Genomic DNA, 27,988 nt, shown 5'->3' with positions numbered 1-27,988 from the left:
AAGTGAAAGTGAAGTGGTGTCTGACTCTTAGTGACCCCATGGCATGGGCATCATCCTACAAAAAGATATCAGAACATCAACAAGAATCTCCTGGGTGTGAGCCTGTGCTTTTTCCTCTCATGTGGGCTGGCTCATGGCCACTGGTGACCCTGAGAATGTGGGTTTTGCTTTTGTTTTATTCCCCAAGGCCTCTTCCTCCCAGAGTTAAATAATATCAACAGAAGAGTGTTTCCTGAGCCTGAATTAGCCATTTCAGGCGCACTCCACCAGCCCACACCCACAGACCTCCTGGCCAGACCCTAGCTGGGAAAACCCATCCCAGACTCTCCACTTGCTTTTCCAGATAGTGAGAAGCTAAAATTGGGCTGTGGAGGCAGCTGGAAATGCCTGAGGATTGGGTGTGTGTTGGGAGGGAGGGGGGTCAGGGGGTGTGTGTCGGGCAGTGGTGAGCTTGGAGTGAGGGAGGCAGGGATACAGTGTGTGAAAAACTGGATCTCAGATCCCCATCATCCTTATCATCATTACCGTCATCACCCACCCACCCCTGCTCAAAACCCTTCAGAGACTCCCTAGAACCGACTGGATAAAGATCTAGGGCCTTGGCCCCAGGAACTGATAGAGTAATTTAACCTCACTTCCAGAACCTTGCCCCTCTTTCATCTTATTCATTCAACTAACAAGAATGTATCACAGGAACTCTTCTAGGTGCTAGAGATGCAGCTGTGACCACAACTGACAATGTCCCTCTGTCTTCCTGGAGCTCACATTACTGCAACGAAGCCTATAACACCCCAAGTTCTTGCACACCCCCAGGTCTTTGCAAATGCTCTTCCCTCTTCCATTCATCAGTGACCTCTCCACCATCTACTCACCATTAAAGGTGCTCTCTGCACTTTCCCTGACATCTCCCCCAAAATGGGTTGGTTCTCCTCCCACCTTCAGTTCAGTCAGTTCAGCCGCTCAGTCGTGTCCGACTCTGCGACCCCATGAATCGCAGCATGCCAGGCCTCCCTGTCCATCACCAACTCCTGGAGTTCACTCAGACTCACGTCCATCGAGTCAGTGATGCCATCCAGCCATCTCATCCCCTGTCATCCCCTTCTCCTCCTGCCCCCAATCCCTCCCAGCATCAGAGTCTTTTCCAATGAGTCAACTCTTTGCATGAGGTGGCCAAAGTACTGGAGTTTCAGCTTTAGCATCATTCCTTTCAGAGAAATCCCAGGGCTGATCTCCTTCAGAATGGATTGGTTGGATCTCCTTGCAGTCCAAGGGACTCTCAAGAGTCTTCTCCAGCACCGCAGTTCAAAAGCATCAATTCTTTGGCGCTCAGCCTTCTTCACAATCCAAATCCCACATCCATACATGACCACAGGAAAAACCATAGCCTTGACTAGATGGACCTTTGTTGGCAAAGTAATGTCTCTGCTTTTGAATATGCTATCTAGGTTGGACATAACTTTCCTTCCAAGGAGTAAGTGTCTTTTAATTTCATGGCTGCAGTCACCATCTGCAGTGATTTAGGAGCCCAAAAAAATAAAGTCTGACACTGTTTCCACTGTTTCCCCATCTATTTCCCATGAAGTAATGGGCCCTCGCATGTACAGTCACCACCCAGCTCCGTATCTGCCTCCCCTACCAGGCTGCAAGGGCTTGAGGGCAGGGCCTGCGCCTCCCCTTGCCAGGACCCCGGGGCCTGATTCCGGGTGCCCTCCCCCTAAAGCTCCTTCTTCCCCCCAGCTCAGGACTGAGCAGTAGAGATATGGAGGCCGAGTGGGGTCTAGGACTCCTGTGAGGTCATTCTGCAACCTCTGCCTGGCCCCTCCTCCTCCTGACATTCTAGGGGAGGCACAGAGAGAAGAAAAGGCACAGACTGTCTCCAGCAGAGGAAGGTGGAGGACCAAGGGGAGATGGGGCTGGAGAAGATCAGGTCGCTTGGGGCTCTGAATGCTGAGAATCGTTAAAGGGTTTCAAGCAGCAGAGAGATGAGAAGGCAGTAGCCTTGACCCATGAGATGGCAGGATACTGGTCACCCAGGGAAAACTTTAGTGGCCCTTAGAATTATGAAGCGGAGGGAGGCATAAGGAGTCCCCCATCCCCTGCCAACTTCTCCGGGAAAGCTGAGCTTTGGTTTTTCGGTCTTGCTGTCTCTTTTGTGCCCCTGGGGCAGGATGCACAAGACAGAAGGCAGAAGGATAGGCCTGGCTCCTGTCCCTGACCTGGCCCCCAAGAGGCTGGTGCTGCTGCCGTGATACTGTGTGGATCTCCATGCTCCCAGGGCCCAACCTTACAGTCCTCCCACCCACCACCCCCAAGGCCCACCGTGTGGCTGGCCAGTCAGGGGAAAACAGGGCAGCAGCCCAGGGCCCGGCCAGCCCCTCCCCACCGGCTCATTTACATGGGATTTACATGCGCTCCTTCCATGCCTTGATGCACATGGCTTCCTGCCCACCTGGCCTCTCCTGGGGTGCCTCCATAGAGACAAAAGAGTGTGTTCTGTTCTTCAGGTCCCTTGATGTAGGCCCACAGGGGAGCCAAGAGACTCACCACAGGAAAGAGGGCACTTCCTGGGGTCCAGAGAGAGGGCAGGGACCTCCTAGAGGTTGCCTGGCAATCCAGGTGTGGTCAGGGCTTGAGACCCACTTTCCCCACTAGCCACTCCCAGAACCCACTCCTTCTGCCCTCTCCACCACCATCCAGGGATTGAGGAAAGGTCAGTCTATGCTGCTGCAGCCCAGCTATGACCTGGAAGAACTGACTGACCTAGTCATTGACCCTGAGCTCCTTCCAAAGGCCAAATTAGTCTTAGATCCCCTTACGGTGTGCAAGAAGAAGCCTCTCAGAGGCCCTGTCCAGCCCCGTCCTCTTCCATAGGAGGAGAATGAGGCTCGGGAAAGGCCAGGTCTGCCCAGGATCACCAAGGCTGGTGGAGATCCCAGGTCTCTGCCCCCAGCCCAGAGCTCACTGGGGTCGCCCAAACTCCTGGCCTCAGCACCCAGTGCCACCTAGGTCACCCTGGGAAGGCACGTGTGGGAGAGGGAAGAACCAGATTCAGAGAGGGGAACTGTCCCTAGTCTGCCACAGTCCCCTCTCCAGGAGTTACTGCTCAGGAAAATCTCCCAGCAAATCCCAAAAGGCCTGGATCGGACCTCCCTGGCAGTCTAGTGGCTAAGACTCTGCGCTCCCAATGCAGGGAACACGGGTGCGATCCCTGGTGGGGGAAGATCCCACATGCTGCATGGCACAGCCAAAAAGAAATCTCCAAAAGCCTGCACGAGGGGCAGGAGGCGGGAAACCAAGGAGGGGGAGGGAAGAAGGCTCCCACAGGGTCTTATCTGATCAGCTTTATCTCCCAGAATGGGCCCTTTGAAGGCAGAGAGGCCAGAGGCTGTTTCTAGCATGGCCAGGCCTCCCCAGGGAAGTGGTCAGGGGGTGGAGGCTGGGAAGGGGAAACGCTGGCTCCTGAGGTGAGGAAAGGTCAGGTGCAGGAGTGTCTGGGCTCCAGGTCTTTGCCTGACAGGCAGAGCAGTGCTGGAAAGCTGTGGATTTAGATCTCACTCCTGCCTCGCCCTAACCAGGAGCCCTTCAGCTCCAAGGCTCTTGGGAGAAGGGGTGAGGCTTACAGGGGCAGAAGGTGCTGAGTCATGAACAGGAACCCCCATCCTTACCCCCTGACCAGAATGGCGTGGAAGGCAAGGAGCAGGCACAGGTAAATAAATAGCTTGTTTATTAGTAATATGTTACATTATTAAAGTGCATTGAGAAGAGATGCAGGGGCCGAAGCTGGAAGGCCACCAGCCCCAGGCCCTGCCCCAGGCTGGCCAGACACAGCCAGAGAAGGGCCCAGCTCTCTGCTGAAATCCATGGAGAGGGCTGGGGGCAGAGCCACCCACCTGGAGAGCTTGGCCCAGGCCGTCCCTACAGGAATTCACAGTTTAGCCTAAGTTATAACATGTCCTGAGCTGAAGGTGGGAGGCTAGGAGCATGGAAGCACAGCCCTTGGGGAAGGGGGCTGAGGGGAGGGGAGGGGACCCCCCCGCCCCCCAACCCCCAATGCCAAGGGCAGAGTCCTAGAAACCTCCCCCTGAGGACCTGGCTCCTCCTTTGAAATGAACACGGTGAACCTAGGGCTCAGTTTTCTCCTTCATTCTCCCCCGTCTCCCTCATCCCACCCACTCCCGCAACCACCCCGACCGGGGGCATGGACGAATGTCCCCTTCAGACTGGGCTCCCAGGGCAGAGCCAGCTCATGCTTCTCTCTTCAAACCCATGCCCATCCCTGGACTCTCATCCCATTCCCAGGAGCCGTAGACCGAGGCCCCCCCACCACCCCCCATGACCCCTCCCTCCCCCAGCCCCTCCCTCCCCACCCTACCCCGCATGTAGTTTTGGTATTTCATACGGATGCAGTCAGAAGTAGCTATACATGAAAGAAGCCTAACATAAAAATAGAGCTTTTTCCGTCCTCCCGTCCGGAAAGCAAACATCCTTCAATAAACATGCAACGCAGCTGCCTAGAGAGACCCAGGTCTGGCGAGGAGGTCACAGAGGGCAGCCCTGGGCCTGCAGGAACACTAGCCTCCCCGAGTACTTGCAGGAGGGAGAACGAGGGGGCGATCTGGGTCTAGCAAGTCCAGAAGGACTCGGGCCTCAGCCCTAAGGTCCAGAGATGGGGACCCCCATTCATCTTTTTAAACCCCACTCTCTGGCCCACAGGTTCTTAGGCCAAGAGCATCACTGCATTTCATCAGTTTGAGGAGGAGTTTTTGAAAAATAATCTCCAAAAGATAGTCTTGGGTCATCAAGGCCCCAGCTTTAGAGTCACAGCCTGCATTCTGTGGCCCTCAACACCCTCGCCCCACGGGGGCCCAACAGCCGCCTGCGGCTGGCCATCTGCAGGCCCGGTGTCCCCCGTCAGGTTTACGCAGTCCCCCTGGGAAGAAGTGGTGGACAAGGAGCTCCTGGGCCCAGCCAGTTCTGGGTGTGAGACTTTTCTAGTGCCTCAGGGCTGCAGAAGCCTGCAGCACACCCGGCCCCGTGAGGCTCTAATGGACCAGCAGGCCAAGAATGAGCGTGGGCAGGACACCCAGCCAGAGGCTGGTGGCCAGGGTGCAGGCGTGGCCCAGCAGTTGTGAGGTCATGGCGCTGTCCTCGCGCAGCAGCTCCCAGTGCTGAGCTTCGCGGAGGTAGGAGTCCTCCTGGGCCTCGCAGTAGTAGTGGCCATAATGGAGGTCCGTGAGGTTCTCGATGAACAGGATGCAGTTGGGGCTCTGGTGGCCGGGCTCACAGCTCTGCTCCACACTGTTCTCGTGGCGCCAGGAGTAGGTGGCATGGCGAGACTCCATGGGGCAGCTCAGGTAGTAGCGGGAGTTCTGGGCCAGGGAAACCTTCTGCAGCGGGGCCTGCTCTGGGGAGCGAGGGGGAGGGAGCCGTGAGGAGCGGCTGAGGGCTCCCAGGACAGGCTGTGTCCTCCCACACTGATAGGGCTACAAGGCCAAGGCTTCTAAATGAACACGGGGAAACTAGCCCCCCTTCTCCTCCTTACTCTCCCCTGCCTCCCTCACCCGACTCCTTGTAGAACCCCCACACCAAGGGGGCTCCTTCCACAGGACTGTCCTGCCCCATCTGTCTGGAGCCCCCAGGACCAGACCTGGCCTCCCTCGGACAGGGCAATTGGGGCATGAATGTACCACCCGCGTTGGACTGCAGCCTCTGAGCTGGGCCAGATAGGTACCTGGCTTCGGGTTGGGGCACCCCTTGTGGGGGTCGACTGGACTGATGGACTGCAGCACTGGCCTGGAGTTGGAAGGAAGAGAGAGGCTAAGAAAACAGGAGGCCACAGGCTCAGCCCCTTCCCTGTTCTCACCCCCGACCAGTAACAGCAGTGGTGCCCACCCGGAGGAGGGTCTGGCCAGAAGGGACGCCGCCCATCAAGCACCACTGCTGTGTCCACTTTCTCCTAGGAGCAGGGGGCCCAGCCAACATACTCTTGGGAGCTGTAGATGGAGACACAGCGGTCCTGGTACCAGCCGCAGTAGGGGTCGCGGGCCATGAGGCAGCCATGACAGCCCCCAGTGTAGAGTTCACACAGGTCCAGGGGTACCTGGCTCACCTCCCACTGGGAGTTCACATACAGTTTCCTCTGGAAGGAAAAAAATGACCACTCAGGTCAGGGACCCCAACTGAGTTCTAAGCCCCCAGGCTGAGGTCCAGCTGCCTGGCAGGCCCAGGGGCCCAGAGACCCTGAAAAGGACATGCGAGTCACACACAGAAGGGCTCTGTCCTCAGGTCACATTGGCCCCACAGGGCGGGTTGAGGGTGGGGAGGCTCACCCGGTCAGCGTCCAGTGACATGGCCTGGATAGCAGCCGCGCGGCGGAAGGGCTGGATCTCCAGGATGTTGAAGACAAGGCCGTGCTCCCACTCCCCCGGCTCCAGCACCTTGTGGATGGTGCCCTTGTCTGTGGGTGAAGACCAGAGGGTCAGCAGGCGGGAGCCCCACCGCAGAGCCAGGCAGCCTCCCCCTGGGCTGAGCTGACCAGGAAAGACACAGGTGGGCAGAGCTATTTAAGTCAAGGCTCAGGTGAGAGTCAGAGGACTGGGGTGGGGTGGGGAGAGGACAGCATGACTGGGGAGGGTCTTAAGGGCCCAAAGATATCACAGGAAGTTTCCAAGACGGCCAGGGAGGCCATCCCAGGAGCCTCTGGGCTCCCCAAGGCTGCAAGGGGAAGCCGGAGCACGAAGAAGGGAAACAGCAGCCCCACGTGCCCAAGCACTGCCAAGCCTCCAGCTATACGCATCAGTTACAGTACTTCACTTAACCCCCCACTCCCCTGGGAGGCAGGTATCAACATCCCCACTTCAAAGGAAGGGAAATGAGGTCACAAAGACCAAGGAACTTGCTCAAGGTCACGCAACTGGTGATTGGAACCCAGAGCAGGCAGAACCAGACCCTTCCAACCTCTTCTGTTTCCTGGACTTTTTCATATGTGCTTTCTTTAAAATAAACCTTTTATTTTGGAATAATTTCAGATGTACTGAAAAGTCACAAAGACAGTCCAGAGTTCCCATATACCCTTCGCCCAGTCTCCCTGAAGGTTAGCATCTTGTATGACTGTGGGGTTTGTCACAGCCGAGCAGTTGACACTGGTTTGTTATGATTAAGTCGACTACAGACTTTATTGGGATTTCACGGGTTTTTCCGCTAATGTCCTTTGTCTGTTTCAGGATCCATTCCAGGATTCCATACTGCATATGCAGTCTTAGGGGATTTTTTTATTTTTCTAAAATCTTAGACTTGAAAAGGACCTTAGGTTCCACATAGGGGATCCCAAGGTCATCTACTAGGCTGCCTGCCTCAGAGCCCAGAGCTCTCTCCATTCATTCCTGTCGGGGACTAACGGGCATCCTGACCCCTGAGTCCTCCCAATCCTACCTCCCCGGCTGTCCCAGTTTCTATAATAGCCTACCTCCCTTTCCCTCCCTCCCAATTTCCCAGGGCATCACTTGCCCCAAAAAAGCAGTCAGATGATCAGATGACTGCCTGCCGGGGACATTACCTCTAAGTGTCCACGATCCCCCCTCTGCGGGTTCTGGGATGTGGTCCCTGGCTCCCTTGGCCTGAAAGACTTCCAGCCCACGCACTACCTTCACACCCACACTGCCCTTCACCTCCTCCACAGCCCGGTGACAACCTCCCATAGCTTCTTCCAGCTGTAAGAGCCTCCCATTCTCTGCAGAAGGCTCAGAAAGTCCTATCTCCCATCCAGCCCCAAGCCTTCATGCTGCAAACTCCAAAACGGTATCTCTCTGATGGCCCTAAGGGAGAACCGAGACAAATGCCCTCATCACTCAAGTGCATCGGCTTCCAGGTCTGCAGAAAGGGAGCCTACAGCTGCCTCAGCCCAGGACCAGCCTGCCTTGTCCTGGCTCCTGCTCCCAGTCTTACAATGTCACCCCGCCTACACCCCAGTGCTCTATCCTGCTGGCGGGTCACAATAGTCAGGCCATCCGCTGCTAGAGCAGAGCAAGGACAGGGCTCAGTGGGTGGAGCCAGGATGAATGGAGGAGTCAAGGGGTGGTGGATCTCACAACTCAGAAGCCAAGCCTGTGAACAGGAAATTACTCTCCCCAAGACTCCTAAGAGTCAAAACACCAATGAGAACACCATGACCCTGAGAAAACCCCAAGGTGAAGCAACAGCTGGAAGTCACATGGGGCGGTATGTGCAATTGAGGGGGCTGCCTGAGGCCTAGACTACATGACCCCAGAGGTGTTAGGCACTGCGGGAGACACTGCTTTTCTGATGGCACCACTACCCAGTCCCAAGGAAGGCCTATTGCTCCCAGGGCATCTTCGCCCACAGTCTGGGACCAGGAAGTTGCTCTAAAGCCACCTCAGGGCTGTTTTCTTTATGGCCAATGATCTTCTGGGATGCAGGCTCATCTTTCAGAACGTTCTATTCTGCTTCTGGGGCCAGCCAGACCCCACTCCCAGAGGGAGCCCCTCTAGGGAAGAGGAGGTGGCCCAGCAGTCCTCCGCAAGACCCTGCAAAGGCGCTGCCGTCAGCAGGCCCCTCCTCACATCTCACGAAACGCTTTGCATCCCACAGCAGATGGTTCCTCTTACTTGCATAATCTCAAAGACAGCAAGAGGAGCCAATTTCCTCACTCTGCCTAGCAGAGGCCCATAGGACACCTGGGACCAGGCCCTCCCACCTGACTTTCCACATCTCTTCCTACCATCCTCAGGAGTCAGGGTGCTGGACCAAGCTACACCCAGCTTTGCTCACACTCACCACATTTCTGCCTCTGAATCCGAGTACCTTCCAGCCTTCGATGCCCTCCTCCCTCTGCCCCACCTCCTCCAGGAAGCCCTCACTGATTGACTCTTTCACAGCTACACATATTAACTCCTGACAGCTCTTAGCCACTCAGTTCTCCCTTCCAGGTATAACTATCCAACCAGATGTTAATGACATTACTCTTTATACTCATTTTAACCAAGCAGACTGGAGAGGGGGTCCCGGGTAGCCCCTTACCTGTGGTTAGGTAAAGCACGTGGAAGGTCTCCCCATTGCTGGCGTGCATGCGGTGGACAACCACTTTCTGGTAGTGGTACTTAGAGTGGAACAGTGGTGCCTTCAGAGGCCCCATGGGCTCCACCCTCTGCACCACCTCAGGGTGACTGTCGGCCACCTGGAAGGTCTCTGTGGGTATCGGCTGCCGGTCTGGGAGGCACTGGGCGAGGAGAACAGGTCCAGATCAGTGGGGTGGCTGGGAGATGGGGTCGCGGCCTGGGCCATGGCGGGTGTCACTGCTCACCTTGCCAGGCCGTGGGTTGGGGAGGCTCGAGTGGTAGCCCTTGAGTGAGGAAGTGCAGAAGACCTTGTCAATGTCACCGAGGGAGTACACGCAGACAGCCGAGTAGTTCCTGGGGGGACATAGAGACCACCTCAGTGGGAGGCCCAGGACCGCCCACCTCCACTCACTCAGGCCAGCCCCGCACCAGATGGAGTATAACTATAGCCTTGCGACCAAGCCACCTGGCCTTCGAGCTCTGTGACAGCAGGGACTTTCCTGGAGGCCAACGCCAGTGCCTGAGTGTTAGCAAATACCACTGAAGGAAGGAGAGAGGCAGGACAGAAAGAGGGAGGGACGGAAGTTCAGCCTAATTTCTCTCTTTTGCAATATAAAACCACAACCTGTATTCTGTCACGGAATCACTGAGTTCAGAGGTCAAGCCCAGGGCAGGAGAAATCCCAACACGCGCATCCTTGGGATGCTAATGGCCACAGAGGCCAGAACCCCGTCCTCCTCCCAGCCCGCTGGGTCCATGCACACGGGAGCCCCAGAACAGGGTCTTGGTTTCCCTACCCTTCCCCCACCCTCCCAACACACACCCTGCACTTAGGCCTGTCTTGTTTTCAATCAATGAGAGTGATTAAGAGGTGTGAATTATCAGGCACAGGCAATGCCTGAGCAGGTGTGATAGCACCCAGCACCCTGAGAGGCCTCAGGAGCCTTTTCCCAGGGCCCAGCAGCCACTCTGCGTACACAGCTGGAGGACACACAGGCCCAGTAGCCATGAGCATGCATACGGCACGTGTGCACACAGCCATCTATACAGACTCACAAACGCACCAGCATACACATCCCCCTGAGCGCTGCGTCCGCCCAACCCAGGCCCAGCAACAGCCTCGTCCCTTGAGCCTGGAATCCCTGCGCTTGCCACATCAGCCATCCCCTTGGCAGGCCCCAAGTGCTGTGACCCCCACTGGACACTCACCAGCCTAGCCCCAGGACAAGGCCACTTACCAGGGGTTGGAGAAGACGCCGTAGACCCTAGTGTCCTTCCACTGGCCGTTAGGGTCGGGGAGCAGGAAGACGTCCTGGAGCCGGTTGAAGTTCTTATTGGTGGTGGCGTCACTGCACACCAGCATGGCTTTCAGGAAGGTGTTCCACTTGGAGACTGACAGTGAACTCTCACCACCCTGGTCCCCCTGGAAGGGAGGAGAGGAGGGGGAGGTCCCTCAGCACCTGCCTGGACTACCCCATACACCCGGGGGACCTGATGCCGGGAAGGCCAGCACCCAGGCTTCTGAGGAGGAAAAGAGGCCCTGCAAGGGGCCAGGACCTGCCAAGGGGCAAGGCTGGGCCGCCCCACAACTCAGGCCGGGCTCCAGGTGGCGGGCCTGGCTGACCCAGGGCACAGGGCCCACAGTGGGGACCTGCAGGGTGCGGGGGTCAGGTCCCCACCGAGCACACTAGCTCAGACACACGTCTGCCCACTCTTACACATTCACACTCACACACATGGCACAGTCCTACACAACTCAGCATCTTCACACAGGTGACACACACAACGTCAACACACTCTTGTTCCCATGCATATGCCCATACACACTCTCCATGAATACACACCTGTGCACACCCTCACACATGCACGTGATCCCAACCACCACTACCCATTCACAGATGCACCGACCCGCCTGTGCACACCCTCTTCCTCCCACAGTCCCACAGACTCCCTCGCACACTTGCACACACACAGGGACTCACACACTCACTCACTCCTGTTCAGGCACAGACACACTCGCTTGCCCACCCTGCTCTGGCTCACCCTGCACAGCTGGGCCACTCGGGACACGTTGAGCGGGGCCTCGGGATTCTTGTCAGGGTTGTCCTCTCGGAAGAAGTAGTAGATCTTGTCATCATAGGCCTGGTCTTGGTGCACGATGGTGGCCTTGATGAACTGTGGGTCTGCCAGGGACAGACATGAACGGGTTTGAGGCCGGGAGCCTCTCAGAGGACCCAGCCTCCGAGTCTGCATAAACAAACCCACGTCCAATCACAGCAGGAATAAACTTCAGAATGCCAGGTCCAACACCCCAAGGGGGCCGAGACTCTGCACCCCCACCCCTCACCTGTTTTGCCCTCTCCTACAAAGATGTCATTGGCCCAGGAGCAATGACTTCATGCCTAGGGACCGGGAGGAGTCCCTGGGGCCCTCTATGTCACCTCTGCCTAATTGGCAGAAGAGGGAGTGGGTGTGGCTCCACATGAGCTCAGCAGAAGGACACGCTGTGGCTCCCGGGGACCCCGCACTGGGTCTGGGGCTTCCTCTGATTTGTCTCCAGAGGGTGTCAGGCCCATTCTGCCCCCACATCTTCACCTCTGCTATCCCCTGCTCCTGGCCAGGCCCACCTCCTTGGCTCTCTTGTCTCAGGGCTGCACCCAGCTCCCATTTTCCTGATGGCCTGTGGCCCCAGTGGCTCTCAGGGAGACTCCCCAGAAACATGAGGACTCCTGAGCGTTCACACAGCCTCGTCGGCCCGCCCAGCGCAGTGGGAGTGGCCCTCAGGGAGCCTCCCGAGAAGCATGAGGACCCCTGAGAGAAGCATGAGGACCCCTGAGCGTTCACACACCCTCGTCGGCCCGCCTGCCCAGCGCAGTGGGAGTCTGACTCACTCTGCATGACGGTGTCACTGGTGTACAGCTCGATCTCACCCTTGATGCGGCGGAACCTAGGGATCTTCCCATTATACTCCTGCTTCCTGATGGTAGAGTACACCTCGTCCCCTGGGCACAGTGGGAGGGCCACAGATAAGCGCACGCAGCTCTTGGAAGCCCCTCCATGGGGCCTGGACCAGGCACAGAGCTGACCACCCTCCCCCAGCCCAGCACAGCTGCCCTCAGGGCACCCGCATGCTCCAGCCACGGCCCTACCGTCAAATGGCCCTACCATCAAACAGAACCAGGGAGTTCTCATCCGGGCTGAAGGGTGCATAACCTTTCCTCTCCCCAAGAAACTCCACAGAGTCGTTCACCTGAGGGAGACCAAGAGGGTCAGAATGCCACGTGGTCCCATGGTCATTGCCTCCCATGGGTGCCAGCTGCTCAGCCAGGGTCCCCATCCTCCCAGGAACTCTGTACAAGACGAGACCAGCCTCAGAGCGCTCCCCCTCCTCCTCCCACCTTGAGGGGCAGAAGCCCACCCAGACAAGGGTGAGCTGACCAGGCACACAGGGAGGGGCCTCCTCACCAGGATCCAGCAGCTGGGGCGCCGAGCATTGGTGCCACAGGCCAGCAGCCCTTCGTTCTGCTTCTCCAGGAGTGTGATGTAGTTCCCACAGTCCTGCCAGGAAAGGCAGAAGGCAAGAAGTTGGTCGGAGGCCCTGGCAGGCCTAGCACTAGGACCCTCAGTCTTGGGAAAGAAGGCTTCAGAAATCTAAGCCCAGGAGGTATCTCTAAGGAGAGCCCGAGTGGGTGCAGTTGACTCCCACCCCCCTAAAAACAGAGGACAGGTTTAGGGAAGGAGTGTCTCCTGCTCAGGCCAGGAACCCTAGGACAGGGCTGCCTCTCTCCTCCCGGACTGCAGCTCCCAAGACACAGCCAGGCCTCCTTCCTCAGACTCTTAGGGACTTTTCCAAGGGGCCCAGCCTGCTCTCTGCACTCCCTTTTCCACACTCACCTGCTTGTCCCGGCAGGACCCCTTGGTGGAGCCAATGTTCACCTGGGGGAACAGGGAGGGGGGATGTGAGTCCACCTGCCAGGGGCAAGATGCCCCCAACTGCTTTCCATGCATTCTCAGGATGGGCTCGTTTGACAGATGAGCAATTAAGGCTTCAAGAAGGGGAGTGATTTACCCAAGAACACACAGGCTACTGAGCCTGATACCCAGAGCCAAAGCCCAGAGCTCACGGGCCAGCCCAGAAATCTCACAAGACAGGGTCACAGGGTTTGGGAGGCCGGCTTCCTGCTAGGCCTCCCTAGTCAGCGCTCCCCACCTGGCCAGGCCTGTTAGTTCCATGCCTGTCTCTACAACACTCCAGCACCCAGGCCAGTTAGGACCACTTTCACGGAGCCTTTCCCCAGACACCACTTATGGTGGTAAGCACTTATGTGCTTATAGGGGGCTGACCAGTTCTGGAAGACATGCCAGCTCCCCCGGATTCCCTGAGGCCTCTCACCAAGGCCAGAGAGGAGATAAGATGGGGAAAGGGACTTCCTGGTGGTTCAGCGGTTAAGAATCCACAGGCCAATGCAGGGGACACAGGTTCGATCTCTGGTCTGGGAAGACCCCACATGCCACAGAGCAACTAATTTTGTGTGCCCGTGTGTCACAACTACCAAGCCCATGCCCTAGAGCCCGTGCTCCAAAACAAGGGAAGCCGCTGCAAGGAGAAGCCCGCGTTCCGCCACAAAGAGCAGCTCCCACTTGCCTCAACGAGAGAAACCCTGCACGCAGCAAGGAAAACCCAGCTCAGCCAAAACAATCAACCAATCAGTCAATCAAAAGAAGATGGGGAAGGAAGAAAGAGAAGCGGGCAGGAGAGGGTCCAGGCTCACCGTGCGCACGGAGGCGTTCCTGCCCTTGGAGAAGGCAAAGACATAGATTCTGTTGCGTCCGCCCACCCACACGGAGGAGCTGCCTGGCTCGTGGAAAAGCACCGTGTGTGGCTCAGTTGAGCCGAAGTCCACATGGTCCTGCCCTGCACGGCCTAAGGAAAAGACAATAGGCAGAAAATGTTGAGGCTGCAAGATCCCGGCCTGCCCTCCACGCACACTGCGTCCACCGAGCTACGAGGGCTTGGAGCTGGCTATGGAGACACTGGACTCAGAGCTGTGAGCAAGAAATGAGAGGAGCCCTCTGGTAGGGGCTGGCAACCAGCTGACCTCACCCCAAAGCCAAGGCCCCTACCCTACAATATGTGTGACCTCAGAGTCAGGACAGAATTTAAGGACCCCTGGGGAGAACCGACCCCCCCACCCCACCCCCCCACACACACACTCTGCTGCTCCCAAGAGGGCTGGGCTTGGAAAGGAGGTCCCCCAACTCTGCTCTGAGGCTCTCTGCTGCCTAGGACAGAGCAAGCAGTCACCTCCACCTCCCTCAGGTAGTAAGGCCTCTAAGAACCCCATGGACAGTTCAGGCTCGCAGGAATCACTTTGCTCAGAACCCTCTCCCCTCCTTCAGGAGGCCCTCTCTGACCCTTTCCAACCTACCCTATCCCCTGAGTGAGCAGGTCAGTAAGGATCAAGAGCCAGAAAGGAATCTTAATGTCCAGTTCCTCCCATTTTAGAGATGGAAATACAAAGGTCCAGAGAGGGGCAGCCCAAACTCACATGGGCAGTAGCAGGCCAGGGACCAGAGCTTCTGCCCCAAAGCTGGACTCTGCCCTGGACTGCCCTGGCCTGGTTTCACAAGGATGCCAGCTCACTCCCAGGGGGATGACCAGCCCCTACTTCCCCGCAACTCTGGGATGGGGGCCCTTCACGGAGCATAGCCTGGGCCTTTAAGTAGAAGGGCTGATTGGGACAGTTTTGCCCAAAAAAGAAACCTTCTGCAGCCACTGCCTCCGGGGAGAAGATGTCTCATCTCCGGTGACATCGCTGAGGTCGTCCTGGTTGCAGGGCTAAATTACAGGAATGGGACAGCCTGTGGTGGCGCCCCCAGCAATCAGCCATAACTAGCATCATCCCACCTCCGACCAGCCCGTGCCCTCAGCCTGATCACTGTTTATTCAGCTGCAGCAAACTCAAGGGCAGCAGGCAGTGACACCCAAGCAGGACACCCTCAGCCCAGACAGAAAAGAACTGCCCTGTCCTTGACTTTGCCCCCAGTCCCTCTCGGTGCCATTGGAGCCATTCCTCCTGATTCTGCATTCAGCAGGGACAGAGCGCCCTATCCACCCTGCAATGCCCACCCTCTCCATTCTCACTCCCTTTCCTTAAGATACATTCTTGCATGGCCAGGTCACAGGGTCAAGCGGGCTATTCTCAGACTCCACCTCAGCTGTGGCCCAGCTCACTGTACAGAGGCCAGAACCAAGGGCCTTCAGGGACACTCTAGCTCAAGGTCTCATTGGAGGCAGGAGATTCTGGCTCATTCAGACTGAGTGTCGGTAGACAGGAACGTTCACGAAGACGCCAGCACTGCGGGCCACAGAGAAACGCTGAGCTCATGGCCCTTGGGTTCACCTGGTGAGGGCTCACCCAGGGCTGGCAGGCTCCCCTTCCCCAGCAGCTGGGATAAAATTAGAGTGTTAGAGGGCTGGGGAGAGACACCAGGTTTTCCTGACTCAGCGCCCTGGCTCCGGCTCCCCTTTCTCCCGCAGCCTGAGCAGCCACCACCAGCCCTGCAGCCTAACCCGGAATCGAGACAGTCTGTAGCCCCGGCTCCCCACCTACTCCCCGAGACGGCCAGGCGGCCAGAAAAAGCTACCTGTCTGGGCCTGAAGGCACGGGACTGGAACCTGAGATCTGAGGCCTTCCAGAGGCCAAAAGGGAGGAGCCCCAGGCTCAGGTCACACTGGCCACCTCCAAACAGTCACCTCAGCTCACGGCCTCAGAGGAGGGGTCTGCACAGCCAATGCTCAGCCCTAGTCATGGAGGAAGGGGCACAGGAGGGGCCCCGAGGGAGCCTGTGTCTGGGGTCACAGGGCCATCCAAGTGAGGAAGAGACTAGTCTGATGGGAAACAGCCTGGGCGGTCTAGTCTGATGGGAGAGCCGTGGCCTGGCCCTGGAGAGCAAGCTCTGCAGGGAGGCCCGGCCCTACCCTGGAACCCAGTTGGAGGTGTGAAACAGCCACACCAAAGCAAGTCTCCATGGCGCTCAAGCAAAACTGGTACAGACCCCGGGCTGCTCACAAGGTATCGCTGAGAACACACAGGGAGGGTGAGGGCTGCATGGAGGCTGAGGGGCTGCTGGATGTGTATGGGGGTGCTGCTGGGTATAGCATGACAGGACAGCCCTGCACAGATCTGCAAGCGTGAGCCCCGCTGCACTCAAATCCTGGCTGTGGCTGTCGGGGTCGGGAGTGAGAGGGAGGCAGGAACTGCTTACCTCATCTTAGGGAAGAAACAGGAGCCCAGGAGCATTGCCTCCCTTGACCCCGAGGCCCCTGCCCCTCCCAGCTCTGCGCCTGGTGATGTGTATGGGGGAGATGGCACCAGCTCGGCCCCAGGACGAGGCCTTGGCTCTTTCCCTACCCAGCCCGGCTCCCGCACTGCCTGAGGCCCTCAAAGGGCCTGATTGTGCAGGGGAAGTGTCTGAGCGGCAGCAGCTCGATGAATACATGAAAGGAAGCTTTGTTCAGGTCACAGGAGCGGGGGCTGGGGGGCTCAGGGGCAGGAGGGCTGCCTGGAAGTGAAGGCAGCACCAAGTCTTGGAGGCCAGGATCTGTGGCCCCTTGGCACCAAGAGGGGAGGGGGTGGCATTCAAGGCTCCACTCCAGCAGGGGTTGAGCAAGGCCGGGGCCTGCTCCTAAAGAGATTCAGTTTTGCATCCCTTAATATGTCTTCTTGCTTCCTTAGGAATCCAAAAGGATGGAGAAGGCAGACAGACCTATGCTAGATGGGTCAGAAACAGGCAGCAAGAGAATTCTAGGCAGTGGAAACAGCCTGAGCAAAGGTGGGGAAGCTGTGTGGTGGGTAGAGAGACTAAAGAGAGGAGAATGGGGAAGGGGGGCTGAAGCCCCCAGTGTGGTGATGGGGAAGGGCAAGGCAGGGGACCAAGGCTACACCAACCCGCGCCCTTCAGTCTCCGGGGCTGCCTTCTCTTTCCAATGAGCAGGGCCAGGATCCAAAGAGCCTCCTCTCCTCCAGCGTCCCCCCCACCCCAGGTCGCCCTGTCTGACCAGCACCACGCCCCCCCTCCCCACTTCGTATCCTGGAAGTCTAAAAGGAGCACCGTCTGGCACCGTGTCTCCCCCCTCACTCCCCAGCCTGACGCATTAGTGGCTGACTAAGTGGTAGCTAAAAGCTCCCAGAATAACCAGGGGTTCAGGCAGGGGAGAGGGCTAGGGACACACGGGATAGGCATGGCCCCAGAGGCAAGCCAGGCACAAGCCCCCTACCCCCATGTGATTCTTTGCCAATCCTGGCTCCTTCTGGACCAAGAAAGGGCACACTCAGGCTGCCCTGTACCCAGCTAGACTCCGTGGCCCCCTGAGCCCCCACCTTCCTCACTAGGCCCAGCACCAGATAGAAATGAGGGTCAAGAAGATGGCCGGTGTCAGGGGGGCAGCCCTCCCCCATCAGGCCCCCAGCCAGGCCATCCCTGGGGCTCAGATCCTGTGGGAACCAATCAGACCTGACCCCTCTGGTGGCCCCCACCCTCCCAGCACAATACCAGCAACCGACTGTCTGGGACAAGTGTGACCTTCTGTGGAGGGGGTTTTCCTAAAGCGGGGCTGCCTGCTGGAGCATCATTCTTCCTCATCAGCCCTGGGTGCTGTCACCCTCTGGTCCTCACCGTCCCCACATCCTCACTGCCCGTGAAAGAGGGCTGCTCAGGGGAGGGGGAGTGGTCGCTAGGACGGGGGGCAGTGGCATTATCTGCGAAGGGAGGAGCAACAGGGGAAGGGCCCACAGTCGGTCTGGACAAGGACAGCCTTCCAAGCTGACCTACTGACCCGACAGGCCTTGAATGCTAACCTCAAGGAGCCCTTTGAGAGAAGGCATGGGGCGGGCTCCGAGAATGGTAGGAATGCGGTATCCAGCAGGGAGTGCCTGCAGCAGGCAGCCAGGGAGGCCAGGGCACAGGGCAGGAGCCAGTCCACCCTCCGACTGGAGGCCCAACCACAGCTGTCAGGAGCCTCCTCCCATAGTCGGGCCCCACCCTGGATCACCAGACCCACCTCATACCCTCGCCAGAGGAAGAAGAGGGAAGGCCCACACAGGGCCCAGGAATTAGCCCTCAGGCTCGCCATCCTGTGGAAGCCCACAGGTCAAGGAGAAGGGAAGGGAACAGTGGCTGAGCTGAGGGGCCCGGGGGCCAGAGAGACGGTGCCACTGGCCCAGGACACAGAACAAGGGGGACAGAGCAGGGCCAGGCAGCCGCTCAGGTTTCCGGAGCTCATCGCCCTGCTCCAGCCCAGGACCACAGCCTGGACTTCGTGAGAGCATCCTGATCTTCAAAAGCCGTCCATCCCCTTCTCTCGGCCGCCCTGTGTCATCTCCTGCTCTCTACCCAACATTCCCTTGCTGGCCAAGGGAAAAGTCACTGACCTGGTAACTAGAGGGATCGCCCACCCACCATCCTTTCAGGTAGGACTCTGAATGACAGAAACCTTTCCACTGAAAGAGGTGAGGGGCAAAGGAACAAATGTCTCATCATCGTTGCCTCTCGCAGAGTGGCAGGGAAGAGGGCCCGGGAAGCCACTCCTTGTATCCAGAAGCCCAGTTTATGGGATGGCATGGGCCTGTGCTAAGGAAGGGTTGTGCTGTTGGGGTGCTGCCGACACTCGGCAAGGCAGGGCTCCAGACAGCTGCCACAGAGTTGGTGTGCTGGGGCAGGTGGCACCCCTGAGGCGGTACTCAGGGTCATGGGAGGGGTGCCTCACTTTATCAACCATGGGAACAGTGAGTTGTGTGCTGAGCCACAGGGGAGGGTCTTCCCACCCACCAAGGTCAGCCGTGGGTGGCAGGGAAGCATACCTCACGTACGGACTCAGCCCAGGTTCTCTCTGTGCTCCCTGTGGCAGCCAGGTGGCTGGGTGGCCGTGACCTGACCAGGGACTGGGCCTTCCTGAGTGTGGCTTCCTCCTCAGTGGATTGGAGGGGCTGGTACTCGCTAAGGTCTAGGCTTTATGACCCACCGTGACTTAGCAGCAGCAGCAGCAGCAGTGACTCTTGGAACAAAACACTTGGGGTTAAGCTTGGGGGCATTTGGGGGAAAGCGTGGGGTTGTGAGTACTGGATAAGTCAGAGACGGCTTTCTGAAGGTGCAGGCAGCAATGAAACCACATCCTCATCTGCCTCCACCAACTAGCTCACCAAATCCCCCCAATCACCCTGCAAAGAAGGCAGGAGAGCACCTGCATGCCCATTTTACAGACAGGAAAACTAAGGGCCTTCCACGCCACCAAGGGCCGTGTGCTCTCTGCACTGCACCACTGTTCTTGAAGGACCAGAAGGCTTGGCCTGCTGGAGAGACCAGCTGGGGCAAAGACTTGAAGGTAAGGAGCAGTGTGGAGAATACACTGAGTGTGTGCTGGGGGCAGGGCTGAACCAAGATAGATTTGGGGGCTCAGGGAAGGCTAGCACAGAGGCCCAGCCAGACAGGGGAGGAGGCTCCAAGCCCAGGGAAGGCGGGAAGCCACGTCCTGTCCAGATTCTGCCTGGATTCCACCGGTTCTTCAGCTCAACAGGTTCTAAAAGCCCCAGAGTGAAGCTGAAGTCAGGTGGTGGCTCTTTCAAAGGAGAGGATAGGCAGAGGCCCTGGGCCTGCCCTTGGGCCCAGGGCCAGAGTAGGGATCAGGGAGAGGGCAAAGGATGGCTAAACCACCCCAAATGGGAGGAGGCAGGCAGGACAGGGGGCCTTGAGAAACAGAAGGTTCCTTAGCTCAGCCTTAGCCTGGGCCAGAGGGGAAGGAGGGAGGGGTCAGAGAGCAAGGGCAGCCAGCCAGCATGGGCAGTTAGGGAGAGCTGGCAGGGGCCAGGCTGCCAGGGCTGCATTCATCAGCAATCAGAAATGCCAAAGGGGGAGATGACACAGACAACAATGATACCCCCACCTAACTGTTTCACAAAATTTACTAAGTGCCGGGCAGTACTCGAGTGTCAGATGTATTAACTCATTCAATCATCACTGCCCTCTTCGAAGGCAGTTTCTTTTATTATGCCCTGTACGTTCTACAGATGAGGGCAGCCAGACACAGAGAAGTTTAGTAACTTGCCCAAGATCACCCAGCTCACTGGTGGTGTGGAGGCTGACACTCAGGCAGACTGAGTCTGAAATCTGTGTTTATAACACTGGGCTCCATAGGTGAGCCCTTGGAAGCTTCTAGGTCAGCCTCTCTCATACAAATGAGGAGACTGAGGACCAGAGAGGGTGGAACAGGGTCAGAGGCTACTTGCCCGATGAATGCCTGACCTCTCTCCACGATGCCCTAAAGAGAGTGTGTGTAAGCGAGCGTGGGTGTGCAGGCCTGAGGGAGGCAGGGACTAGGGACCTGGGCGTGTGTGCCGCACTGCATGCTGACCAGTACACAAGCATCCCATGATCTCTGCCCAGAATAGAAGCACAGTGCAGTGTGGGCAGGCTATAGCGAAGGGAGGGTGTGCTCAGAGACCCTTCTTTACCATCCAACCAGCCAGGCTCCCGCCCAAACTGCACTGGTTAAAAAAGCAAAACAAAACACTGCTTCTACCTCCCAACTCAAGAACCCACCACGGGTCCCAACTGCCTGTTGCGGCAGGGCCCAACTCCTCTGCTGGGCAGTCAAGGCCCACCCGTCTCTGCTCCTCTCCGCCTCCCACTTCTATCCCTTCGCTTGTGCTCTCCCTTCCCGACCGCCTTTCCCCTTCTCCCTGTGCTCACGGTCTTACCTGGGCTTGAAGATCTAGCCTCAATCCCCCTCTCCCGCCCGCTGGCTTCAGGAAGTGTCCCAGACTGCTCCAGGCCTCACAGTTCCGTCCTGCCTCTGACCTTGTGCTATACACCATCTGGCACACACCATCTTCTCTCAGATCACACTGTTTGGTGGAATTTCACCTGGACTGTGGGGTCCTGAAGGTGAAGCCCAGTCCCCGGGGCCAATCCAAGGTCAGGACGGGCAAGTGTGGGCAGCTGAGGACGTTAAAAAGCAGCAGGACTAGGGTAGGCCAAACCCCAAGGTCAGACTCGGAGACACCTTAGAACAGGCTCCTGGGCCATCGACAGGGTACCTTACTCCCTCACTAGGCTGGCAAAGAGCCCCGGGCCCAGAAGACAAGGATACAAGCAGCAATCTATGCCACATTCTGCTCCACTCCACGTCCCTGCTTCTCTGTCTAGCCTGGCTCTTCCTCCTCCACCAGGCAGTCGTCCCTGGTTGCACCACCCCACACTGACCCTTCCTGCTCTCACTTCCTGTCCCCAGTCCTTGGCTGCACCAGGCTCCTGACCTCCCCAGGTGCCCTCTCTAGTCACAGGCTGCAGGCCCACCTCTCCAGGTACCAGCAGGCCCTCCAAGGACAAACCCAGAACCTCTCCTCTGCCCTCACCGGAAAAGAGACGGAACACAGACCTAGGCACAGAGCGGGGACTAGCTGCCCCCCTTCGTGCAGGCTGCTCCCAGGGGTGCTGGGTTAGAGCCCCACCCCTGACTGACAGAAGGGGTGCGGACATGCGGCAGCCTCAGCCTAATCCCCGGCTGCCGTGATGGTTAAACCCCGATTAGTCCATACCGTGACACAGATCAACCTGCTCCCAGGACCTGAGGCCCAGCTGCCCCGAGGAAAAGACCAGAAGAGTGCGTGGAGCTGGCCCAAATCCAAGGTCCTGAAGGGAGGAGGTCAAGCTGCTAAGGCTCCCAGGAGCAGATAGCCCTGGGGCAGGGAGAGTCTGGGTCCAGCTGAACTGGAAATGGGGTTGGGGAGCCATAGCATGAAGACAGACAGACAAGTGGAAGGAGGCCAAGAGCTGAGGCCAAGGACAGTCTTGGGAGGAAGACACTGACCTGGTCCCGGCTCTGCCCATCTCACTGGGTGATGCTGGGCCAGTCCTGGCTTCTCTGGCCTCAGTTTCCCCATCTGTGGAATGAGTGGTTAGCCCAGTTGACCTCTGACGTTTGTTTTCTGACATCAGGCTGCATGAGTTAGTCATCCAAGAAGGCTCCTTGGAGGAAGTGAGATCGAACCAACAGAAAGAAGGAGGGGGTTGAGTTGGGAGCTTGGAGGAATGACCAGCAGGGCAACAAGCAGCAGGGCAATGGCCTTGAGGCAGGAGAGCATGGGGAGTGGGGAATGCTGAGGGAAGATCTGTGGCCAAGGTGGGGTTGGGGTGCAATAAAGGGCTTGGAGGCTGACTGACCATCGGGAACAAGAAAGGGATGGATGAAACAGTCCCTCACAGCCTGGGCTGGCTAGGAAAGGGAGAAGCCCAAGTCCTCTGACATCTGGGGACCACAGTCCCTGCTCCAGGAGGACCCCCTTCCTCCCCCACCCTTGGAGAGAGGTGGCTTCCGGGGCAGCCAGGACTGGCCAAAAAAGGAAACCAAGAAAGGAGAAACCAGAGCTGTCAACTAGAGCAGAGGAAGTGCTGTCAGCCCCTTGTGACAGCTAGACTGCCCGGCAGTGGCACCGGGGGTGGAGGATAGGACGTCAGCTGGGGTCTGCGCTGAAAACTCGGGGGCCACCCACTCTACCACTGCCCCTTGAGGGCCACTGGGTCCCACCCCGGAGGCTGAGCCTCGGCTTCCCACCTGCACATCAGGGGTCCTGACCCAGCCTTCCTCAAAGAAGGGCGTCCTGCTCTCTCTGCTTCTCCCACGCGCCCAGCCTGGGTAGTGATCCACCCCCGAGAAGGAGGTGAAGGTTCCTGGAAGTGGAAGCTGGGCAGAGGAAGGCCATCTGCACCTCCCACACCAGCAGGGCCTGGCTGACTCTGGGCGAGCCCCTCAGCCTGTGAAGCATCTCTGCTGAGGACTGGGCCTCCTCACCCGGAAAGCACCTGTGGTCAGGAGCCAGCAGGAAAGCTCTGGGGTCCCTGGACCCTGCCCCAGCTTCCCATCAGGGAGCTACGACACAGGGAGGTCTTCTCTGCCCACCATGGTCCTTTCTTCCTACTGCTGGGCTAGCTGTGGAAGGCCAAGTGGCCTAGCTCAGACATCCCCCTCCTACAAGAAACCCTCCTGGAGCCCCTAGGCCAGGCTGACTCAATGTTCCTCCACACAGCTCCTTGCCTCTCCTTCATCCTAGTTGCAAGTTCTGGGGTCTGAAATCCTGTCATACCTGGGTACTTCCTCCTGTCCCTCCCCTCTCAAGCTGGCTCCTATTCCACGTACCATCCTGAGCTATCACCTCTTCCAGGAAGCCTTCTCTGATTGTGCAGACTGGATTAGGTACCTCCTTGACCCCCACAGCTGCCCTCTGTGACAGGCCCTGACATGCTGCATTGTAACTGCAGCTTGACTTCCTATTTGTCTCCTCATCTACACAGAGAAGCCTATGCACTCATCTAGTTTCTCATCCCTGGTTCCCTAGGCCCAGGACCAGCACAAGGTTGGCCCCAGCAAATGATAAATGCCAAAAATACTGAATTACTATGCTCACCCCAGGAGTTACAAACCAAATGAGCCATTTCCTCCAGCTGATCAGCCATCAACTTATGAGAGAAAATGATAGGAAAGAACAGAAAACTAAAGGAGTTCCCCTGACTTCCCAGGTTTTGGTTTCTCCTCACTGCTTGGGTTTGAAGAAACCACTACAGCCTCCACCTGCCCCAGAAAGGCAAGGGATTAGTGTTCTGACAAGGATGTGCTCAGTCGCTTCAGTCATATCCAACTCTTTGCAACTCTATGGACTGTAGCCCGCCAGGCTCTCTGCCATGGGATTTTCCAGCCAAGAGTATTGGGTGGGTTGCCATGCCCTCCCCCAGGAGATCTTCCATGACCCAGGGATTGAACCTTCATCTCCTGCATTGCAGGTGGATTCTTTTATCACTGAACCACCAGCTCCTTCCTACATCTGTTTTGGGCTTCCCTGATGGCTCAGCGGTAAAGAATCCACCTGCAATGCAGGAGATGCAGGTTCAATCCCTGAGTCATGGAAGATCCCCTGGAGGAGGGTACGGCAACCCACTCCAGTATTCTTGCTTGGGAAATCCCACGGACAGAGCAGCCTGGCGGGTTACAGCTCACAGGGTCGCTAAAGAGTCAGACATGATTTAGCGACTAAACAATACCTGCTTTGGAAATTTGAGGAAACTGAGGCTCAGAAAAAGTCAAGCACTTGCCCAGAGACACACAGAAAATCATCAGAGCTGGGTCCAAAACCAGGCTTCCAACTTCCCATCTCTTTCTCCCTCATCATGGTCATCTTGGGCCAGTGCCAGATCTCTTACATCCCAGCCTACTCTTAGAATCTTCATTATTCAAGAAAGGGGGACCACAGAGCTAGCAGGAAACTCCCGGTGACATCACCAAGCATTTCTCCCAGCTTAGAAACTCCCCTTCCTCCTGGGACTTGTCCCCCCTACCCCAGCCCTGTTCTGCAAGGGGAGTTCACCTTGAAGGTGATGAATACATCTGAGTCCCCAAGGGGGCAAGGATTTCCACTGGAAATGGTGATGCTTGGGGAGCCCCAGCTGTGACCTCATCCCCTAAAGGAGGTGACAACAACCCCCCACCCTGGGGAGTGGCCCCATAATGGCTCCCCCAGCAGCTGCCGAGTCAACAATAACATCCTGTTTTTTAACTGGACAAGGGAGATGGCAGAACCAGCTGGATAAGTGGAGACTGTGCTCTGTTTCTTGCTGTGGACAAGCTGGCTCTCCTCTGACCTTGGAGATCAGGGTCTTCTGGGTCTTCTCCATCTCCTTCAACCAGGGATGGAATAGGAGAGGGGTATACAAGCATGCCCACCTCCTGCCTTCACCTGCAAACCACTCCCCACCAGCTCCTGCTGCAGGGAGGTCAGGTCCACAAAGTCACACCCTTGACTGGCCCCTGTCTCAGTGACAGCTCTAGGGGGAAAAACTCCAGAGCCCTGACAAGCTCTGAGGGTCAGAGACAAGTACAGAGCTCAAGGGCAACTGGCAGGTCAGTACTAGCACATCCCTTGCTCTGTCCAGAGCTGCTCTGGGCCAACCTTTATCAGACTGGAGAGGCATCAACCCCCCTGACAAGAGCTGGCCGGGACCTTCCCAGAACTCCCTTATCTAATCATCCCCTAGGACTTAGGGGTTCAAGTGGCAGAAAATAAATGACAGAGAAAGATCCCTCTATATTCATTCCAGTCCTCACACTTGTCCTGGCTTATAATTAAAACCCCAGTTTAGGCCTCACAGAAAAGCAGCTCCAGAACCACCATTATCCTTGGTCTAGTCATTCCTGGAGGCCGCCGTCCCCATTCCTTCACCCCACTGGTATACAGGGACCTAGGCCTCCAGCAAGGCTGGGAGGGTCCTCCTCTCACCCTACTCCTGGGTTCGCCCTGCCCAAGCCCATTCCTGTCCGACTGCCATGTGTCACTCCATGGGAAATAGGAGGCAGCTGTCAGCTAGGCATACCATTACCAGCTGGTGGTCCTGGGGGACAGGTGGATGGCAGGGTTTGTCTGGCCTGTGGGGTGCCTGGCACCAGCGAAGAAGACCACAGATTGCCCTTGGCCATGAAAGGTGAGGGGCTGGCAGACCCAAGTTGGGGGTCAACAGTGCATTACCCAAAAGAGGGCATGGCCATTGTGGCTACAATAGTGAACTGCATGCAGCGGAGAGAGCACTTTGGAAAGTGGGTAAGAGGACAGAAATCAGTTTTAAATAGCCTCAGGGTGGGAACTAAGTGCCCCACGAGAAGGGAAGGCAGCATTAAGTGCTAAAAGGTGGGTGTGCATTAAGTATGTGTGTGAAAGGATATCTTGGGAAGACTGGGGGATGGGGAAAAGCGAACCAAAGGCAAGGGGTTTGGCACAAGGGGAGATTTCAGAACACTCTGGCAGGGGGAGATTTTAGAACACTCACACGTGGCCATCATCCCCTTCAAAGCGCACAAATGCCGTGCTGTCCAAGACAGCTAAGCAGACTGAGGAAAGACAAGGATGCTGAGAAGGAAGAGAGAGCCCAGGATGGAGCTGGTATGACTGAGGGGCATGTTGGTGTCCACCTTAAGTGGACAGTCAGGGGTCCAGATGCCCCACTCCACTTGCACCAGGAATATCTTTGTCTGGGTAGCAGAGCTGGCCCCCAGAGTACCCACTTCATGGCCAAGAAACGGCCTAAATCTTTCTCCACTTCCTAACTCAGAACAGGCTCTGGTTCCTGCCAGATCAGAGCCCCCTTTCTGCAATGTGAGCTCACACAATGCACAGTGACCTTGGGCGAGTCACATTCCATCCACTGCAGCAGCAGTTCAGGCCACTTGCTTTTGGAGTGGGTTTTTCTTTTTTCTCTCTCTCTCTGCTAAGAATACCTGCCCCAGATAATGCTCAGGCTCTGGCAATCCCTGCAAACCGCCTCAGGCATCAAAGAGCTCCCGGAGGGGCCAAATCTACCAGCCCCCCAACCCCCACTGCCGGTCCACCACCACCGCAGGGGGGCCGCGCCGACGCCGAACATGGGGACAGAGCCCAGTGGTAGGGGGGTGGGGAAGCATTTTTGTGCATTGCAGAGGAGGGGAGCTCAGCCCCTCGAGGCAGAAAACCCCTCAAACCACCCAGCTGGTTTTCCGACCCACGTACAGTGGTCTAAACTGAGGCGCCACTGGGGGAGACTCCGGTCCCCCAAGTTCACATAACCAGGAGGGCCTAAAAGCTGCACTCCTCCTCCAGATCCTCTACCTGGGGGTCCCAATGGCCGCGCCCCACCCATCGGGCACTGCCCCCCACGCTGGCGCCGAGCCCTGTGACAACTGCCACGTGCGGACAAGGGGGGAGCGGCTGGTCCCAGCACTGCAGAGGCAGCGCCCGGGTGCCCAAAGCCTCCGCACCGCACCTCGTCCGGGCTCTCCACAGGGTGCCCACTCCTTTACCCGGCCCGCGCTTGGGGCCGGGGCGGGGGGCGGGGGCAGGCAGCGGGGTCTTTGTTCCCGCAGCCCGAGCGCAGCGGCGGCGGCAAAGGGTCCGCACCCCCTTGCCGGCCCCACTGGCTCCCCCGCACGCAGCTAGAGCCCGCAGCTCTGGTAGATAGAGCCGGGTGGGGGCCCGGCGGGAGAAAGGATCCCCCGCACAGAGGCCCGGGCGCTGGAGGACTGGAAGTGCCTAGGGCCGAGAAGAGGGCCCTCTCGTCCCCCTGCACCCAGCCGCTGCAGCTCCCGGCTGCGGGCGGACTTGGAGCGACTTAGCTGGGCTCCGGCCCCCGCCGCTCGCTCGCCGCAGCGTTACAGCCAGCTCCGGTGTGGCCGCGCGCACATTCACACACTCACCCGGACCCACACGCTACCGGCGGGGACAGCCCGGGACCCACAGAGCCGCGCGCACGCACTCCCTCCGGTGCCGCACACTCCGCACCCGCCCCGCGCGGCACTGGATCCCGCGCCCGCAGCTCAAGCGGCGCCACCTACCTTTCCAGACAGCGGAGATGCGGGGTCCGCTCTTCGAGTGGCCTTGGGAGGCAGCGGCCGTCCAGACCAGCTGCAGCAGCAGCCACAGCGGGAACCTGGACCGAGCCAGAGAGCTGGAAACGCGGGCTCGCGGGGCGCCGAGGGCGGTGCATCTGGACGGAGGCGGTGTCATCCCCGGAGCGGAGCGACGGCGGAGAGCAGCCAGACTGAGCCAGCGCCCGAGCGAGAGCTGAAGCCAGTGCGAGGAGGCGGAGTCAAACGCCTGACCCCACCCCGCCCCTCCCCCGCCCCTCGTCTCTAGGCTAGCCAAGGGGGGGATGCAAGTGCCCCCCTCCCCACCACGCCCCAGGGAAACCTACACCACCTCTTTCTGGGTAACTCCACCTGCAGGCAGAACCCGGGTGGGCAGCGAGCAAGACAGACTTATGGTCTTCTGTGATGAGCTCCAGGTTCTGTCCCCTCTCTGGGCCTTAGAGTCGCTCCCCCAACACCATAAAGGGATTGGCCT

The 27,988-nt window shown here is 58.0% G+C and overlaps 1 protein-coding gene across 2 annotated transcripts; it reads right to left on the bottom strand.

The window, feature by feature from the left end:
• Positions 1-3,707: 3,707 nt before the first annotated feature.
• On the bottom strand, positions 3,708-27,652 carry SEMA7A (semaphorin 7A). 2 transcript variants are annotated; one of them, XM_010817088.4, is made up of 14 exons: positions 21,943-23,870; positions 13,847-13,998; positions 12,969-13,010; positions 12,540-12,632; positions 12,240-12,324; positions 11,966-12,076; positions 11,118-11,257; positions 10,313-10,497; positions 9,320-9,428; positions 9,037-9,235; positions 6,330-6,457; positions 5,985-6,139; positions 5,732-5,793; positions 3,708-5,404 (listed from the first exon to the last, which is right to left on the bottom strand). In XM_010817088.4, the coding sequence occupies exons 1-14, from the start codon at positions 22,013-22,015 to the stop codon at positions 5,043-5,045; spliced, it is 1,896 nt and encodes a 631-aa protein (XP_010815390.1). In that variant the 5' UTR covers positions 22,016-23,870; the 3' UTR covers positions 3,708-5,042. The 2 variants fall into 2 exon arrangements, with proteins under 2 accessions (XP_010815390.1, NP_001193114.1); NM_001206185.1 differs by lacking the exon at positions 21,943-23,870 and adding an exon at positions 27,481-27,652 and having other exon boundaries at positions 4,544-5,404.
• Positions 27,653-27,988: the final 336 nt, after the last annotated feature.

Source organism: Bos taurus, chromosome 21, assembly GCF_002263795.3.
Source record: "Bos taurus isolate L1 Dominette 01449 registration number 42190680 breed Hereford chromosome 21, ARS-UCD2.0, whole genome shotgun sequence".
Lineage (NCBI taxonomy): Eukaryota > Metazoa > Chordata > Mammalia > Artiodactyla > Bovidae > Bos > Bos taurus.
Note: the sequence above shows the minus strand (reverse complement) of the source record. Positions and strands in the feature narration are given on the sequence as shown.